The following is a 16,225-nucleotide window of genomic DNA, read 5'->3' on the forward strand; positions in this document are numbered from 1 at the left end:
TCAAAATTTTCCTTTTATTCGGCCATTTATTCTCGGACAATCTTTTGCATACCCGATACAGCTATGTGCAGAGGCTAGCTCATTCTAACAATGGTTTTTGGCAAAAAAATAGACTCTAAAATCACACTGTAAAAGAGAGCTGCTGCCATGATAGAAGTTTTATTTTGTCCCAAGCAACCGTCAGAAAATAATTAGGTAGAATCGTATGATTTTCCCTCGCATGCATTTTCATAACTTAAAACAAAAGAACCTATCTCAAATTCCATCTTTCTTGTAGTACAACAATTGGTATAACAATAATTGATATAACAAAGAGCCCTATCTCAACATACGTCTCTTCGTCATAACGAAGAATTGTAGTATTTGAGATGAGGCAAATTTTTAAACTAATATAAAATGAAAAAGGTACAATATTGAGATGCGCAAATTCGTTATGTTAAAATATGACCCACTGGGCATGTCATGACTTTCATATCTCAAAATCGCCAAAAATCGAGATACGCCTTTTAAAGCCGACGATATAGTTCGCTTATTTCATTAAAAAGTAAATAAAAAAACTGTATTAATATTTTCTGTTAAAGAGGACCAATTAATATGATCCAAGTATTCAAACTACATTAACTGACTGTTTGCGTTGATTAATAATAATTGCTCCAAATACTAAAAAACTGAATTTTGTCAGTGTTTAGACAGTGTGGTAAAAAGTAACACCTTATAAATTTTATTTCGTTTTTTGACGAATGCTTATTTATAAAAACAGAGACGTTCATTTTCGTAATTCAGTATTAAATTGATTTCTGAGTCAAATCTACATTTATTTAGAATGATTTATTAATTAAAACAATTAAGAATGTAATTAACAAAATTGGACCGAGAAAATGGTGGTAAATATAATTGGTATATTCTTTAACAAAGATTTAAATAGTTTTCTTTTCGTTGGGTTTGCAATATTATTATTTTTACCACCTGTATATTTTGCACATATTATGTTGCTTTAAAAAAATTTAAAATGTCAATATTCCATGGGTATAGTGATAAATGAGGTCTGAATTATAAAAAAACGCATTTTCTACGAAAACTTGAAAAGATAGGTAAAAAATGATATAATACAGTTTGATAGACAATTAAATTGTACATCTGATTCACGTAAAATATACAAGGCGTTCTATTTAACTTAAACAAGTTATTGCCGTTTAAATCTAGAAATTATTTAACAGAAATTTTTGGACACTCTGTATAAGGTAGTATAATTTTGATTATTGCAACACAATATCTAATTAATAAATAATCTTCAGTAAATATTTAGTATTAAAAACTTTGATACCCTTCGAGAAATGGAGCCTTAATTTTTTTTACTGCAATTTCACAAAATTGAAAATATTTCAAAAACGGTAAACGCTTCTGTACAAATTAGATTGTGTCACCCATACAATTATGACCGCTCATACCGTTGCTTAACCTCGATGATTGATTACGTACGTTAAATAAAGAGTATATTTTTTATGATTTAATTACAAATGTGTAGTTTTCAGATTTTTAATTTTCTCTTTTTGTGTTCCTGTGGTCGAAATATACCACGCCCTGTATAAACGTTTATACCTAAACTATAATACCTTTCTATCACACCCTATAAGTTTAAACTTATCCAAACAAAAATCTATAACTTTACTAAACAAAAGGACCATTTAAATAACGACCTCATTAATCGAATCTCTATTAGAGTATTTTAATAACCAATCGCTCATTATCGCTAAATACGCCATTAAATATAAATAGTTATTGGTATTAAAATAATATGAGTCAAATCGCTACGTGAATATAAATAAATAAATTTCACACTAAACGTAATATAATTATGTTTAAACAAATACGTGCTATATAGTGCGAAATAATACTTGTATATATGGTTTTCCAGTGGCTGTTATCATAAATTGAACTATAAAATTGAATTAAAAAATTATTTTGGCAAAATATAACAGAAATACTGCGAATAAAAGAGGATTTAAATTTTTCTAATTTAGTATTATTAGAATTATTCTATTTAGATATTTTATATATCATTATATTTTTATCTGTTGACAGTTTATATGATTTAATTTTTTTATGTGTGATTTTATGTTTGGTAATAATAATTGTTATAACCCTATCACTTTTATATTTTTTCAGATTAAAAACGAGATTTGGCATGTTAGTATATGACATAAATTAGAATTGATTGAGGTATTCAATTGTTTTTGATCATTTCCAGTTTCACCGGAAATGACTACAACTTTTGATTTTTAAATGGCACCCTCTGTATATTTCTACTTTATTCGATAGAACATGACACTCTGAATAATTAAACCTGTAAACTGAACCACAACAAAAAGGTTGAAGCCAAAACAATCTAATTTGTATTAAAATTAAGAAAAAAAAACAGAATAACAACAAAAAATTTGTCAATTTCGAGTCGGACTCGCGCACGAAGGGTTCCGTACCATTCAATATCTATACAACATTAGACGCTATATTATTATAAACTTTTTTTCTGATTTAGATGAAATTTTGAATGCGCGTATAAGTAATTTAAAAAAAAATGAAGAAACACATTACTAAAAATTGTATTAATCAACAATAAATATGTAAAAAGTAAAAATAAAACGATTAAAAAAAAGTCGCCTTGACTAGGATTCGAACCTGCCTTACTACGGCTCCAACGTCATAACAGCGTAAAGTCCTAACCAAAGACATTATAAAGATAGACCGAACATCTCATTCATAAATACTCGTTGGTAGTGTATCAAACATTCCAATATATCAAACAAGGACAGAAGAGACAGAGAAGTCTAAAATTTCCGACCCCGGCAACTAGGAGCATTTCGATTGTTCTAATGGCCAGTGGCGTATCGTTTTTTGGAAAAATTTCAACTGTCTAGCTATAACGGTTCATAAGATAGACCTTTGTGATAGACGGATGGACGGACAGCGACGTCTTAGTAATAGGGTTCCCATTTTTACCCTTTGGGCACGGAACCCTAAAAACGTTTAAACCAACACTGCCGCGTCGCGCGTCGGCGGTATTGTTAGTGTATACAAAAAAATACCTTCTTCCGGCGGTATGATATTTCCATATCTGTAAATTCCGATGGAAAAATGAATTACTTATTAATCTGTCGTTGACGGCGGTATAATCTTAACCTAGTAGATAGTTGTTACCATAGACTTAAAATAAAATATAGACTACACTATTTACATCTCAACGCGGACAAACAACCTTTTTTGTACACATGTTTACTTCTGGGTACTGTCGACCGAGCCTTCCTCATCCAGCCTATGTTGTCACGTCTTTAATATTATCAATATTTTTTTTTTTTGTTATACACATATATTGAGATATTAATACTACAGTTTAATAAAGTAGGTTTTAATATTCCATAGATGTATTAAATAGTCCTTATACTACTAAATTATAAGTCGGATACTGTTTAATAAGGATAAGTTCTTTACAATATGACAACACCGATTAGAGGCGAGGGAGCCTATTCATTCATTTATTACCTTGTAGTAGGTGTCGCACGTGTGCGGTAAAGCTTTGTTGCCGCTATCTCTCCGGCTGTATTAACGCATTTTCTTAGCTTGTAGTCCTTAAGTGTTTATTTTATTGACATTTTCTGTTCAAAAACTATAAAATATGGTTCGCCAGTGCCAAATTTGCAAGAAATTTGACTTAAATAATCCATTTAAGTCTTGAAACGACTTTTGACCGATAGGCAACTCTCAATTTACCCATTGGCAGTCAGTGGCGTTGTTGTAGAAAGGCGCTTATTTAGATAATATTTTAGTAAAATGTAAAATCTGAATTTTTTTTTTACATTACATTATTTACTTACTTACATTGTAACAAAATCATAATTATAACCCTGTTAATAATTAATAATGTTTTTATTAAAAATATATTCCGGTTTATTCTAAAATTATCTTCAGAATCTAAAATAACGTACAAGAATTTTAAAATTATATTACCTTATGAAACAATATTTTTACCGTTGTCGTCCTCAAAAGTGGCTCACCCATATAACTTTTTTATCCTTTTCAGATAAAAAACAGATTTGTATGTTAGTAGGTATATGACATAAATTAGGATTTATTGACGTATTCAATTGTTTTTGGTCTCTTCCTGTTTTACCGAAATGATTACATCTTTTGATTTTAAAGGCACCCTCGGTATATTGCTACTTTATTCGATAAAAATGACACTCAGAATAGAATGACATATCATTTGTCAACTTTTGACATTGTCGTTTAAAAACATATCCTATTTTAAATTTCAATCCAGTTTTTTTCAATCCACTAAGTTTTAATCAAGGAGCCCTGGAAAAATAGTTTTGATCGTCTAATAGGTTTTCGTGTCTTGTCTAGGCCGGTTAAAAGATGTACAAATCGTATTTTTTAATCATACATATGTCAATTTTTTCAAATGGAACAAGGGTGACTCATTAGCATATTTTGAAAAAGCATTTTTTATGAATATATTGATACCACACACTTGGTATTTCGAGTCAAATTGTCGTTATGAACCGCGTGTTAGAATTACAATTAAACCATATGCGAAAATGTTAAAAGTTGACATATGATATGTCATTCTATTCAGAGTGTCATTTTCTATCGAATAAAGTAGAAATATATCGAGGGTGCCGTTTAAAAATTAAAAGTTATAGTCATTTCCGGTGAAACAGGAAGTGAAAAAAAACAATAGTGAATACGTCAATCAATCTAATTTATTTCATATACTAACACACTAAATCTTGTTTTTTATTTGAAAATATAAAAAAATTATGGGGATGAGCCACTTTTGAGACGCACCTGGTATAATAAAGACAGTACCGAGTTAAATAAATGTAGTTTTATTTTATCCACTTCCTATCACCTTCCTTGCTTTAATGGAACAGATTTATGTTTTTTCTAATTTACATAATACGACATCACTTAACCAGAAAAAAAATTACAACAATCATATTTTTTTTCTCTCCCTGTCGTCGATTCTATTATATCTGTGGAATAGATCCTGTTTTGATTAATATTAGGGGTTGTAAATGTTTGACTAAAATTAATAATTTATTATTAATTTCAAAAATTACCAATTTGATTATAAAATTTCTTCTACAACGTGTATTTTATTATTTTTATCCTTTTGGACTCTTTTTGTTGGAATTGTTTTTCTAAACTTTTATTTAAAAAAACCTGTCCTAAATCTTAATAAAATATAAAAAGTTTAAATACGATATATTTTTAATTTAATTATAGCTTCATTAAAATAAAAAAATTACCCGGCTATGATACGGAGAGTTCAGGTGTACTTGAGAAACGAAAGACAGTGTTGTGTTTCTCGGCAGAGTCGTCAGGGAACGACCGTTACGACAGTCTATCGCTCGTGTCGCACTCGTTATAACCTAAAACAATAACACAACAATAACAAGACAGTGTCTGACCGCATGTTCCAGCTATTTATGAATGAGATGCTCAGTCTATATTTTATTTTAAGTCTATGGTTGTTACCGTTCAACGTCGGTACCGTCGGTTACCGTTCAACGTCCGTATACTTTAATTTAGTCATCAACGCGCGTTGGGAGTAAAGATTCAACGCCGTGACACACGAGCTAGCGTCAGGAAAAGTGGTAATGGCAGTGTTGCCACAGCTACCATTCCGGCTACCCATTCGGGCTAGATCTACACTTTGTAAAACAATTTAATTCGCTCTGTAACTCGGAACACCTTGTATCTAACAAAGGTATGTTACAGGAATTAATCGACGATGTCTGATAATAGTTAACTCACCTCGTCTTTGACAGATAGGTTGGCAGGGGCTCCTGGAGCGTGCATGGGCATGGGAGCCCCCGAGGGGCCCAACATTTCACCGTTGTCCTCCTCCACGCTGCCTTCCGCCATGTCAGCCTCGCATCCTGATTCGTCTGCAAACAACACACAAATTTATTACAAGAATTAAGAAGACTTCATAATAATGCTATACATAGGGTTTTTCGCAACAATACATTTATTAGAAGTTTTTTTTTTGAATTTAACGAAATATGTTTATTAACACTTAGACCTTCTTACGGATGACACTCGCTAAAAGCACAGATTATACAGATTATAAACTTTGTTTTTTCTTTATTGTTTTTCGTGGTTCCAATTTTCGGAAGCGGGCACTAGTTAGGTTATTAGTTTGCGCACATAGCACGCCCAGTTATGGCCTCTAAAATTGTGCACAGCGCCTGACCGGCACAGTTATTAGAGAGATATCGGAAAACCGAATAGCGTCATGCAGTATTTACGCGTACATTATCATGGTTACGATATGCGCGAGTCAATTTTTAACGCAACGCCCGCTAATAACGTTACCGCCTGACGTAATTTGCGGATCAATTACACCAAGCGCTATTTCTAAATAATGTTTAAAAATTGCTTAAATGAGCATGTGCGGGTATTTGACAAAAATATTTTAGGTTATGTTTGAATTATTACTTTAGTTTTATTAGATAATTTGATATTTAAGTAGATGGGATTAGTTTTAATTAAATAAATGTGGCCCAAAATATGGATTCCACCTCTTCCAATATTAAAGAACCTATAAAGAGGCTTAGGTTTACAGCAGATGACGACTTAGCCCTTCTAAGAGAATTTATTGCTTGTTTTCCTAAACACACTGCTGGCAGACGTTGAACAATAAAGCACTGGAAGTAAGCACTTTAGCCCTTTAGTTTTAAAATACCTAGTAAACAAAACAATTTCAAAGTTTTAAATTCAAGATTAGGTTAAGTTTAAATAGCGAACGCGACGCGAACAGAATTCTTTCCGATCCGATAATTATAAATGAAGAGAGTTAATACCACCTCACGTAAAGGAAATAACACCTGGCCTTATTAACGTCCATGCACGCTATTCGCTTTAGCGATATCTCTCTATTACGCTGTTTATTGTTATTTTACGCGAGTATATTTTTGCGCACAGGAAATTTTACTCGTTTGCACATCGTCATAAAAAACAATTTTCGTACCACGAATTAGGGACAAGATTTTTCTCTGTATACTTATAGGATACCTAATCTGTGCTAAAAGTTTGTTAACATCTATTTAGTGCTTAATGGTATATTTCTATTGATATTTTCTTTATTAAAAATCTCCATATTAATTTTCTCAGTATCACCAACGATACGGGTCCCATAAATCAGTATAGTAATTAAATATTCAACTTGCTGTAAGTAGCTTGTTGCGATAAATTGCATTATTAAGGCTAGATTGAACACGTCGTTCATCGCGAATTTGTAATGATACTTTTTTTCAATTGACATCAACACTATATCAGCCTGGTTTTAATTAAAAGTCAAGTTTTCTTATTGCTTACCGTTACATAGTTTATTGGATTAGTTATATAGGGTGGTGACAATTTCGATGCTCAACATTGGCATCTCAGAAACTACAAGAGATGGGAATTCGGTTAAATGGGACAAAAGTTACGTAATTAGAAGTCTCTGACAAACACCTATGAAGAAAACCCCGGTATCTTGATTAGTTTCGGATTTAAGCCAAAAAAAATGAAAATAATACGGTTATTTTAAATAACATTATCTTCAGAACTATTGTATGTATTGCAACTGTATTGCAAATGGTAATTTATATTAAATGCCGTTTTCAGAAAATTTCTAAACCTTCTAAATTTCGCACAACAATAGTCAAGTTTTTGTTTTCTTATGGCCGCCATTTTGAATTTTTATCCTATTAGATAGAGCAAAAAATAATATATACGGTGGTATCTAATTTTTATTCATTATTAAGTAGATTCACTAAAAAAAAATAGATTTTTTAAAAATTCGCTCAAAAGATCAAGTTTGCTTTGGAAATCCAATTGACACTTTATATGACAGCATAGGAGGTCAAAAATATAAAACTACCAACTTACGTTGCAATACATACAATAGTTCTGAAGATATTGTCATTTAAAATATACGTATTATTTTAAATTTTTTGAGATAAATCCGAAACTAGCCAGGATACCGGGCTTTTCTTCATAGTTGTCAAACATCTAATTATAATTAGATAATATAACTTTTGTCCCATTTAACCGAATTCGTATCTCGTAGTTTCTGAGATGCCAATGTTGAGCATCGAAATTGTCACAACCCTGTATAGTGGAAGTATCGAAAAGCTTATAACAATATGCAATTCATATTAACGCTAAATAAGATAAAAGGAGATAAAAAATATACGTTAATTTGATAACATCACCTTGTAGAACAAAAGAAATAGCAATGAGAATGGAAAAAGAGAAAGAAAGTCATAAAAAATTTTAAAAAAAACTAAATCGCTATTTTTCTTTTTTTTTCAAAAATCTTCGGTATTATTTAACTTTGAAGACACCCTGTACACTACCCTGTATACAGTGCTTTCCTCATTCCTTACATTCTACAACGACTTTTTTATTTCCACCCAATATAATACCAATTAAAACAACGTCACTCCTACCTAACCCGTTCCAAAAATAAAACAACCCTTGCGCCCGTACAACCCCACGCGCCCCTACAAATTTCCTAATTAAAAATCTGCCGTCCGTGCGCGCCGTCCCCTCCCTTTTCATTCGATCCCATTCACAGCCGCCCGCCGCCGCTTCTTTTATGATTTAATCGCCCTCGTAAAGTCTTGCGCGTCGCACCACCGCCGAAACAATCGAAAATCGTGCGTGATCGAAACAAAAGAAAATCAAATAGAAAACAACGAAAAAAATGCGACGCGAATGCGAAAGCGTTGGGTCGGTCCTCTTGACGTAACAAGGAAGGGAGGGTGGGGGTGAGAGGAGGAACTGACAACTGATTAGGGGTGGAATAAGAAGGGGTTGTGTAGGGTGGTGATTGCGTTAGGTATTGTGCTGGAAGTCTGGTCTGGCTCTGTTTGCTTGATTATAGTTCATTACAGGCCAGTTCGTATTGTGTTCTGATTTTTTTTGTTTTATTATATGGCCATGATCATTGGTTAAGCCAGATTGACATGGTTCAGGTGTACTTGGATAGTAAATTGGGCCAAGTAACACAAGTAGCATTTTTAGACACAAAATCGAAACAAATTTTTGATACATATGTTTCATAGCACAAATCGCTTTTTGTTTCGAAACATTTTACCAAAATATGGTTTCGCTACATAAGCTAAAACAATGATGATCTTTGTGTCACAATTTTTTCGAAACTTTTAAGAAACAGATGTGGCTCACGTTACAGATTTCGAACCCGTTTTGTACCTGAAAAGTTTCCATAATTTATTTGATATTCTGTCATATATGAGAACATAACCTTACTTTATTGTTTAGATTTTGTTCTGCAGTTTTTACTTTTAAGCATTCTTCAAGTTTTTAGAGGGCTATAATTAAAAAAGCCGAAGGAAGGACATATGGTGAGTACATATGCAGATATTTTTCTCATGCGATTTTATAATAATTTATTGCACGCATTACAGAGATGATTTGTTTTAGCAGTAAATGTAATAACAGCCACCACCCATACCCAAAAGGAGAGCGAAGAAAAATGTTACCAGCAAACGGTTTTTTTCTCTTTTTTCCACAATGGACTACATGTTTTTAAGTTTTAATTGTGTTTGGTTTGGTTTGGGGATATATATAATATAATAATAAGTAAATAAAAATGTTTTAATTATTTTGACCAGAAGTTTTCATTGGCGTTGTTGACAGGTGACTAGCTCCAAATTTCTACACAGATAGCGCTAAGTAGAAACATTTTGGAAAAAAGGTTTGCATTTATTGTCGATTGATTTTCGAAAAACAAGTTTCTCTCTTTTTAGACACAATTATGATATAATGTAGATGATTTGTGTCCGACTACATGCTCCATGCCTATTTTATGAAATAATGAATTATAATTCCGCCGTGTTGGCTAGTGTCTTGTTTTTATCGGCTGTTGAGCTTTTAAACTCATAAGAACGCGTTCCACTTACATTAATTCATATATTTTTATTTTCAGAGGCATGATATAGAAATAAAAATAAAAATCTATATTTGAAACAAAAATATTTTGTAGCAACAAATAATGATATACTATAGAAGGGGCTAATATATAATGATACTAGCGTGTACCAGCGACTTCGTTCGCGTCAAATTAATCATTTGTAATGGTGATAATAAAGCAAAGCAAAAATTTCCATTAACATACAAACTGGATAAAATTTTCTCACATTTATGTCAGCATGAGAAAAAACAATATGGCGATATTATTATATAACTTGGTAATATTTGAGGGGTAGTTTCATCTCGTTGGAATTTGACTTTCGAAAAATCCGTTTGCCAAAAATAAGCTTTTTACGTCAAGCAGTTTAAGCAGAATCGTGGTTAAGAAATTACCCAACTTTTTGAAACACCCTTTATGATTTTTAAAAAATTTCATACAAAAACAAATAAATTATGCTTGTCCAAGCGTTTTCCCGAAAGACTAACCGTTTTTTATATAACAAATATTGTAATATTTGAGGGGCGTTTTCACCCTCTTGGAATTTGAGATTCGAGAAACCCCTCCTGATCGAACCTCTATACCCCGCAGTCAATCCGTTTGCCAAAAATCAGCTTTAAACGTCAAGCAGTTTAAGCAGAATCGTGAATCGTGATTCCTCAAACACCCTGTATGAATTTAGAAAAAATCTTAAAATATGTAAAACAACAAAATAAAATATACGTGTTTAAGAGTTTTCCCGAAAAACTCACCGGTTTTTAAATAAAAAATATTGTAATATTTGAGGGGTGGTTTCACCCTCTTGGAACTGGAATTTCGAAAAATCCTTTCTTATCGAACCTCTACACCCTAGAATCAACCTGTATGCCAAAAGGAGCTTCTTACGTTGAGTGGTTTGAGCAGGATCGTGATTAATCAGTATGTCAGTCACTTAAGGATTATATTAGAGGTTTCAAAACAAATGCAAAAACTTCAGGATTCTTTGTTCAAAATAAAGTAGTTTGCTTCATAAACGTTGGGTCAAAAGTCAATATCGAGGTAGTAGATGGCGGAAAAAATGCTTATTTTATTTTTAATTTATAGACTAATGAAATTTTATGGAAATATACCCAGTTATGAAAACATTGACATTTTGGTATTTTTTTCACTTTTAAAATGAGTGGAAATTTTTGAAATAAACTACCCCTCATTATTGTTAATGAAATTTAAAGAAACATTTCATCAAACACATGCAAAAAAATAATTTGGATAGTTTAGTTTGTTTAGAAACTTTTTTATCTCTTGTATTTTTTTTTATAAAACTCACCGATTTGAAATTAAAAATAAAATTATTACATGTCAGGAACTAAAAATATTTTTAGATTAAGAATCTAGTGATAATAATGTTAAATAATAATCTAGATAATAACGTATTGCAGTAGGGTAATGTCAAATAAAACAATATTAGAAACATCCCAAAGTGACAGCGGCCGACTAGATTTTTCCTAAAAATTACAGCTGCCCACTAGATTCGTTTATCTAAAAATGTATTTTTGTCCTGACATGTAATGCTTTACATTTTATTTTTAATTTCAAGTCTAGGAGTTTTATCAAAAAATACAAGAGATAAAAAAGTTTCTAAATAAACTAAACTATCAAAATTATTTTTTTTGCATGTGTTTGATAAGATTTTTCATTAAATTTCATTAACAGGAATGATAGTTTTTTCAACCCTTCCACTCGTTTAAAAAAAAGTGAAAAATTACCAGAAAGTGTGTTTTCATAACAGTAATGCTTCCGTAAAATTTCATTAGTCTATCTCTTTTCGTTTTCAAGATAAAAATAAAACATTTTTTATTTATTTCCGCCATCTGTTTGTTCCAAGGATATCTCCCTAATGGTTGACTTTGACCCAACGTTTATACCCCAAACTACAATTTTAAAATTTTGAACAAGGAATCACCCCTACTCCTGTTTTCGTATTTGTTTTGAAACACCCTGTATATTAGTATAGATATATTTCAAAAAAAAAAAACGAAAATGTCATTAAACAGAACGATATATAGGTAAAAATATTGTAATTATTATAAAATATTCTTTAGAAATCTAGTATGGATGATATGGCTTTTGCAAATTAATTAAAAGGTAATTCTTCCTAAAATTCTTCTAGCTAATGATTGTATGCATGGTCTGACCCGCCCACTCCTCCTACAGTGATTCACAATATCGTGCGAGAGTTTTTGCACAACCGTCACGAAAAATTAAAGAAAATTATACCTACAGAAATAACTAGAGATTTTTGTCATTTAGAACTAATAATTTATTGACTAGAGAATGTATATAAGTCTCAAAATACTCGAAGTATTTTTAAAACTGTAATTATTATCTACGTTAGCATAATATCATTGTTAAAAAGTGATTAATACTGAAGAAAGTGAATAATATTATATTATACAGAGTGAGTCTTAAGACTCCATTTCACTAGTCCGAAAAAGTAGCAAAATAACACTGGAAAAAATATTGTTCATAATATTAATGAACATTGATTATTAACTGTTGTTTCATTGGGACAATGATTTTTTTCATTAATATAATGATTTGTTAATCATAGATCGATGTCCGATTTATTAATACTATGAATCTAATTTCATCAATATCATGAAAATCTGGTTATTAAATTAATGCAAGATTTTCATTTTTCATTAGAGCGGTAAGTGTTCTCTACAATATTTTAAATATTTTAAATAAAAGTCCTATCGTATTGTAGTTAATTTGTTGTGTTGTCAAATTCCGCTGTGTGAGATCTCTGGTGTGGGTATTCATTAAAACAGCGGTTTCCAAATATGTTTCAGAAGATAAAAAACAAAAAGAAGAAAAACATCGTAACAAGTCGAGTCTTGGAACTGATTATGGTAAATTCGAATGTTCTTTTAATATTTGGCATTTTAATTATTTTGATATACGTCTTTTAGAACCGGAATAAGATGTTGAGACCTGCCTTCAAGCCATCTTCAAGCCCTCAAATTCGACAATTTAACATCGGACCACTTGATGCGACTTGGAAAGCCTGTTGCAAATTCGTCTAGACGTTATCAAGTCTAAGAATACAGCTAATATAATGAAGAAATGGTATTTTTATAGAAATCCCTCAGGATATCGACTGGTACATTAATTTTCTTATTATAATTTACCCTAAAATTAATAATAACATTACTATTCTCTTCGTCTATTCGATTTTTTTAATGTTTAATTTGTATATGCTATATCGAGTTTAATAAATTATTATTAGTTTATTGCACTTGTTTTTTATTAATAATCCCTAATGGAAAAATTTACTGTGCTCGTAAGTAAGTCGGCACTATTAGTAATTTTGTTACTTTTGTAGCTAAGGGCTTGTTCAAATGGAAATCTATTCATAGTAGAATTATTTCAGGTAGTTGGCTGGAAAATGACTATCAATGACATTTCATATCAATGACAGCAATCTTCATCATCGATTATACGGTGTAACAAGAGTTACTAATAGTGTCGACTTTTAAATGTATAACTAAATAGTTTACGAAATTATTTCATTGTATTAATGATAACGGTTCATTAATACAATGAAATAAATTTCATTGTGTTAATGATACGGTTCATTAATACAATGAAATATGTATTAATGAACCGTATCATTAATACTCGAAGTATTAATGATACGGATTAATGAAATTATTTCATTGTATTAATGATACGGTTCATTAATATAAGGATTTAGGTACATTATATTAATGAAATCTGTTCATTGTACCAATGAATGTGTTTTTCAAATTAATGAACACCGTTCATTGATTTAATGAACTTAAAGTTCATAGAGTTAATGAATTACTTTTCATTGTGCCAATGAAATCGTTCATCGGCTCAAAATTAATGATTTAATTCATTATATTAATGAACTTTTTCATTATATTTATGTCGACTTTTGGTTAAGTGAAACGTTCAGCATTTGACGTTTTATCTAAAACTGGCTAGGTATTTTTGCACAAATGAAGAAGAAAATTAAACATAAAGGATTATACTATATCCGTTTTGTCAGAGTTTTTAGACAACTTCTTTCTTTTTAGGATTTTGATGGTCAAACATCAACAAAATATTCCTTACGTTTGGACTAAATTTTCTCAAAAATAAAGACATAATTTAAAATTCCGTTAAAATACGGAAATAGATTGAAGTTTTGTGGTTACAGTGATACATAATTTATATGGTTTTGTAACGAATTGCTCGCTAGTTTATGGCGAATTCTGAAGCTCTGCAAACCTTAATCAAGCCTTAATCAAAGCATGTGTGTTTGGAATTTTGGGTGTGGCGTGTGGCTTAACACGACAGGATCGGGCTAAGCCTTCTGAAAGAAGATTTCTGAAATATAATATATATTTCCTTTTTTTTATATGTTTTCTCTTGGTTTTAGGTCAGTAATAATTTTCCTTTTATTTCATTAAGTACATTTATTTTTTTATACACCGTCTTACGTTTCGACCATTTTTTTGGCCTTCATCAGAGTCTACAATTTATACATTAAACGAATTTTTAAAAAATCATTAAATATACAATAAAAATATTTTTGTTTTACTTACCCAAGAACGTAGATCATAGAAAGAAACTTTATAAAAAACAATCACGGAACACATTTAACAAACAGGACGGTTATGCAATTTTCAAAACATATTTTTAATTTTACTATAGAGCCAACGACCTACATACAATAACTAATATTATAATATAGAAACATATAGTTTGCTCCCTTAGCCTATTTACATCTTTTTTTTTTGTCGTTTATTGATTTTGCGTTTTTGTATTTCTACCATTTCGAGAATTCCCTCTTTTTGTCATCATAGATTCAGTTCTCAAAATCTTCGTTTTGGCTGTAATTAAATGTATGTTCTTTACTATTTTCATGATTTGTCAGTGCAGTCTGGTTTTTATCATATTTGTAATTGTTAATTCGATTTTCCAGATATTGACTAGTTTGGCCGATGTATACTGCATCACAATCATTGCATGGTATTTGATATACGATATTACTTTTTGTTTATAGGCGTTTTTTCGTTTTTAATTTACTGAAATTTTTATTTAACAGGTTGTAGCCACGGTGACATATGTTAATTTGGTATTTTTAAATGTTTTTTGTAGTTGTTGAGATAACCCTTTTATGTATGGAACAGATATGAATTTATTGTCTTTTTTCTTCTTATTTGCATTTGCAGTGTTTGTGTTGTAAAATTTATGTATTCTGGATTTAAATATTTTATTAACTAAATTTTCGGGGTAGTTGTTTAATTTTAAAGCATCTTTGGCTTTTTTTATAGCTGTTTTTCTAAATTCTGGATCGGATAATTGTATAGCACGATCTGCCAAACCTATAACTACTGATTTTTTCTGCGAAATTGGGTGATTGGATGAAAAATTTAAATATCGCGATGACCATGTCTTTTTGGTATGCCATTCTGTTTTTAATTTTCTTGAATTATGGTGTATGGTGACATCTAAGAAATTTATTTTTGAATTTTCCTCCGTTTCTAAAGTAAATTTAATATTTTCATGATACTTATTGAATTCGCTTATTATACTGTTTATCTTATTTTCGGGTATAGCAGTTATAATGTCATCGACATATCTATAAAAGAACGGCACCTTAAAATTCAAGTTACCCAATACACTCTCCTCCAAATCCTCCATTACAATTTGAGCTATTATACTTGATATTGATGCTCCCATAGCGCATCCCTCGATTTGCTGGTATATGTCGTTATTATATAAGAAATATGTAGAATTTAATGTTAGTTCTACTGCGTTTATAAATTCATTTTTTGGGATATTTGTATGATTTTTAATTTGATTCGATTTCTTTTTAATTATATCTGTTGCAAGTTTTATTGGAATGCTCGTATATAATGAGATTACATCTAAAGAAATTAATTTATATCCTATTGGTATATCTATATTTTTAATTTTTTCTTTAAAATCTTTTGAATCTTTTATATAATAGTTGTTTTTATGTGCTATATTATTTAAGATCCCTTTTAAAAATTTTGAAAGTTTTTCATAGGGATACTGAATGCAAGATACAATAGGTCTCAGTGGAACATTGTCTTTGTGAAGCTTTGGTAAACCGTATATTTTTATATATTTCCTTCGGCCACACACCCGCTTTATCCGACCCCTGAGAGGGACCCGAAAAGTACAGTGTAATATAATAATATTATATTACACTATATTACAATACAA

At 30.7% G+C, this 16,225-nt stretch overlaps 1 protein-coding gene across 4 annotated transcripts in view; it reads right to left on the reverse strand.

Moving 5' to 3' along the window:
- The window catches only part of LOC115890739 (POU domain, class 6, transcription factor 2), a 255,720-nt gene that overhangs the window by 164,896 nt on the left and 74,599 nt on the right, over positions 1-16,225 (reverse strand). For all 4 annotated transcript variants that reach the window (XM_030911062.1, XM_030911061.1, XM_030911060.1 and 1 more), the window contains exon 2: positions 5,815-5,948. In XM_030911062.1, the coding sequence (XP_030766922.1) occupies positions 5,815-5,925 (111 nt within the window). In that variant the 5' untranslated portion in view covers positions 5,926-5,948. The remainder of the gene's footprint in view (positions 1-5,814; positions 5,949-16,225) is intronic.

Source organism: Sitophilus oryzae, unplaced genomic scaffold, assembly GCF_002938485.1.
Source record: "Sitophilus oryzae breed Bouriz unplaced genomic scaffold, Soryzae_2.0 scaffold_910_pilon_pilon, whole genome shotgun sequence".
NCBI lineage: Eukaryota > Metazoa > Arthropoda > Insecta > Coleoptera > Curculionidae > Sitophilus > Sitophilus oryzae.